The 4,182-nt window shown below is 45.3% G+C and overlaps 1 protein-coding gene across 1 annotated transcript; it reads right to left on the bottom strand.

Annotated features, from left to right (window-relative positions):
* Positions 1-374: 374 nt before the first annotated feature.
* Positions 375-1,291, bottom strand: LOC148033357 (uncharacterized; the record flags this gene model as incomplete). The annotated part of the gene is made up of 2 exons (XM_087680903.1): positions 565-1,291; positions 375-469 (listed from the first exon to the last, which is right to left on the bottom strand). Coding segments are annotated over exons 1-2 (822 nt in total), but the record flags the coding sequence as incomplete, so codon positions are not given.
* Between the last annotated feature and the right edge of the window lie 2,891 nt (positions 1,292-4,182).

The following is a 4,182-nucleotide window of genomic DNA, read 5'->3' as shown; positions in this document are numbered from 1 at the left end:
CGACCTGCAAGTCCTCCCGTACGCTAACATTGTCTCTTTTACCAATAACATGTTCCCAAATACTAGATCCCACATTCTTGAAGATGTGCATGGGATCAAGAAGATGGTTGATCTTGAGATGGGTCCAATATGGTAGCCGGAAAAAAATGGAGTACCTACACAAGGGATTGCAGACTGTCATCTTTATTCCAACTTTAGAGACTACACAAAACAAGATTGAAAACAATGGAGATGTACCTGTTCATGCCATCTGGAGGAAGAACATTTGAAGACTCCCAAATACGCTTCCAATCTTTTGCACGAAGTGTCTGTGGATGAATGTTCCTCTTACTAGGAGCATATTTAGGGTGATCTGATGGGAGAAATCGATGATGATTATCGAATATGGTCTTACACAAACCATCAGCATACTCATGTACCAATGAAGGGCCACATATAGGACATGCATGTTTACCCGATGTCCTCAAACTTGTTAAAATAAAAAAAAAGTTAGAATAATAAAGTCAATAGTTATAATTGATATAGCTAGTAGTATTAGAGTCGGGAGGTAGTTAGAATTCTTACCAGAACAATCGCTATATCCTGGAAAGTCATGCATTGTCCACATCAACACTGCTTTTAAGTTGAAGTGTCGAGAGGAGGGAGGCCTACTAATGTCCACTACCGCAACACCTCTCCATAGTTCCTCCAACTCATCAATCAACGGTTCAAGATAAACATCCATATGCTTGACTTTATGTTTCCCTGGAATCAGAAGGGATAACATAAGATGTCCCTTCTTGATCGCCATTGATGGTGGAAGGTTGTAATTCACCAACACAACCGGCCACACGCTGTATGCGGTGCTCTTGAAACCAAACGGATTCACTCCATCCATACCTAGGCCAAGTCTCAAGTTTCTGGGCTCTGTTTTAAAGCTGGGCCACTCATCTTCAATATGCTTCCAAGCAGGAGTGTCTGCAGGAATTCTCCACATGCCATCATCCGATCGATGCGAGGAATGCCATGACATGAGCTCTGCTATGGATTTGCACTTGAACATGTGTTTGATGCGAGGAATTATAGGAAAGTGTCGCAAGACTTTACGAGGTACATCAAAACTCTTCACATCTGTTCTATACCTTGCTTCACCACAAGTGGGACACTGTCGAGCCTCCTTATGCGTCCCACGAAAGAGAATGCAATCATTGACGCATGCATGTATGCGATCATAATCCAATCCTCCAAGAGATGTCACATAGCGCCTCGCTTTGTCTCTTGAGGTGGGTAGTCTATTCCCCTTTGGAAGCATGTTTGATAATAGCCTGCATCCAATATCATCAATTAGCCCATAACCCTAAACCCTATACTGTAAACCAAAAACCACTAACTGAAATTTGCAAGTTACAATGCTTACTTCAATAATGCGTCAAGACTTGCATTGCTCCATCCATAAACTGTTTGTATATTGAGCAGTTCAAGTGAAGCACGTAAAATAGAGAATGTGCACCCTTCAAAAACCGGTGTCGATGAAGCATTGTAGAGATGCTCTTGTTCCATATCATTGTCGTCCACACCTTTGCGATCATCCCTAAAAAGATTCCGCACCATGTCATCAAACACTTCCTCTTCCACAACTTCGTGGGGTGCAGGGCTATTGTCATCCCTTTCCCACTCATCTCCGACAACAGATCCCGAAGCTCTAGCATCATCTCGTCGACGCTTTGCATGCTCTCGCCGTGCGTATGGCACCATGTTAGGGTGTGGTACTGCATCCTGCTTCAATCACAGTATATATATTACAACGTGCTCCATTAATTTGCACACCATGAGTTATTTTAATACTTTCAATTCACATCTTCTCACCTCTAAACCTGTTTGAATCCATTCTCCATACATCGAGATGTGATTCAATGTAATTCGACGCGCTCGTACAATGCACCCTTGACATCGATTACACGTACACTTGATCCTTTGTGCCAGCCACACGTCGTGATCACGATGACGCATTGTCTCATCCTGACCAGAACTGCTTGAAGAGGATGATGACATGCTATGTCCAAAATAACCAATACAGAAGTAGGATCAGTTTTTAGTGAAATCATACACATCCTATGCACAAAACAATGGATACACAAGAACAATCAGTTTTTAAAAAAATTATAAACAGGCTCTGTGTCGCGTGTACAGGCGCGTCTAAAATGTATTCTGCTGCGCTTTTACACGCGCTTTTACACGCGTGCTTTTCGCGTTTACCTACCGCGCGCGCCGCTTTCTTTCTTTCAAAAGCCCTCTTTCAAAACACTTCTTCTTCTTCTTTCTGTGTCGCTTTCTTTCTTTCAAAAGCCCTCTTTCTCCCTCTTGGACTACCCAAAAGAAGCAAAGGGTGCAGACAACACAGAAAGGGAGAGAGAAGCAAGAATCAATGAACTCACTTTTCAAAGAATTTTCAAAGAGGTTGGTTGTCGTTTGTTTGTTTTGGCAAATCTGTCGCTTTCTTTCTTTCCACCCGTGCTATGTGTACTTGAAAGCGACAGAGGATAGAATTCACACACATTGTATATGTGCTTAACTATTTATTTCTTGACAAACGACATCCGTCAAGATAGAGGAAAGAGAGAAGAAGGAACCCTTGTGTATGTGTTTAGTCATTTCTCCCTTGATGGACAATGTCCGTCAAGATAGAGGAAAGAGTTTTTGTTTTTCATGAATTTCGTCACTAATTCGAAATGAACTTCTTCTTTTGGCTTATGATCTTCTACTAATTAGATGTTTGGTATTGTAAGAGATATGTTTATTTTCTAGAATGGTAGATATATGTTGTAGGTTATATATTGTAGGAGATATATTGAGGAGATATATTGTAGGAGATATGTTTATTTTTTATATGCATGTTTTGCTTGGTTCATTGAGGCGGAATTTCGACGCTTTGCAGATTCTTCATGGATCCAGGCTCTTCCTCCGATCCGTGGGCATACGCCACTTGGGTGATGGAGATGATAAACCATTTTGGGCGCCATCCTAATCCAGTGGAGCTGACAGAGTATATGTATGCCCATCCTCCTCCTAGACTCCCAGGTCACACCGCGCCCCCAAGTACACAAGCCTCTCCACTGCCGTCTACGCCTGCGAGTCCGGTGAGACGTACCCCTGCGCATACATGCTCACCGAGGAGACACACCCCTGCACGGACACACTCACGCACACCCTCCTCTGTACCGTCACGTGAGGGCTCACGGCCACCATCACGTGCTCCCTCACAGCCACAGTCACGTACACAGTCACGTGCAGCCACCCCTAGTCATGGCTACTCCCGCAGTACAGATGAGAGCCGACGCCGCAGTAGGGAGAGCGGGAGTGGAGGATTATGCGGCGGGTGCTTTGGTGGGGGGGGTAGTAGGGCACGCGGTGAGAGAGGGCATGGAGGGAGGCATGTACGAGGAGACAGTGAGGAGTCGGAGGAGGCGAGAGAGGTGGAGGGAGAGATTTTCTACGATGTTACGGATAGGGGCGGGGTAGTCATGGATGCGAGAGGGAAAGAGGTGATGGAGTATATGCGGGGGGTAGTTTCAAACATGTATAGAAATTGTTTTGTAAAATTTAAAGATCAGGAGAGCCGGTTAGTTAGGGAGGTCCTAGATAGTGTACATAGTCGGTACCCCAATCCCCCACGAGCGACATTCTCGGATGTATGGGGAAGGACGCGAATAAGGGAGATCTTAAGTAATAAAAGATCTCACCTTAAGAAACTCGCGTACGATGATGGGGTGAATGTAGCTGCGGGTGGCTATCCTTGTGAGAAACCTGCCACTGCCCACAAACGCGAGTGGAAGGAGGCAAAGAAGCGCGCAGAGGGAGGCGTGAAGAGCAGGCAGCATGTGGAGGCACGACGGATCCAGATGGAGACCATTGGATCGTCGCATTTCGGATCTGGCGGCGTCGAGTCGTGGGAGGCAGAGTTCGTAAGTAACTTGCCTCTTTATTTGATTGTTTGCCAAATTCATTGATTCTATGATTGTTTTGATCTTACAAACTATCTTGATTATGTTACAGCGACGGGTTATGGGGAGGAGGCCCACAGCCCACGAGACTGGGTATGCTCGCCGCAATAGCAGACGTGACACGTGGGCCATCTTCAGAAACGAGGGACGTATTACGGATGCGCAGTTTGACGCGGCCATGAGACCATACGGTCGACAGGTA

The sequence above is a fragment of the Lygodium microphyllum genome, chromosome 7, assembly GCF_053477565.2.
Source record: "Lygodium microphyllum isolate KBCC chromosome 7, Lygodium_microphyllum_v1.1.10, whole genome shotgun sequence".
Taxonomy (NCBI): domain Eukaryota; kingdom Viridiplantae; phylum Streptophyta; class Polypodiopsida; order Schizaeales; family Lygodiaceae; genus Lygodium; species Lygodium microphyllum.
Note: the sequence above shows the minus strand (reverse complement) of the source record. Positions and strands in the feature narration are given on the sequence as shown.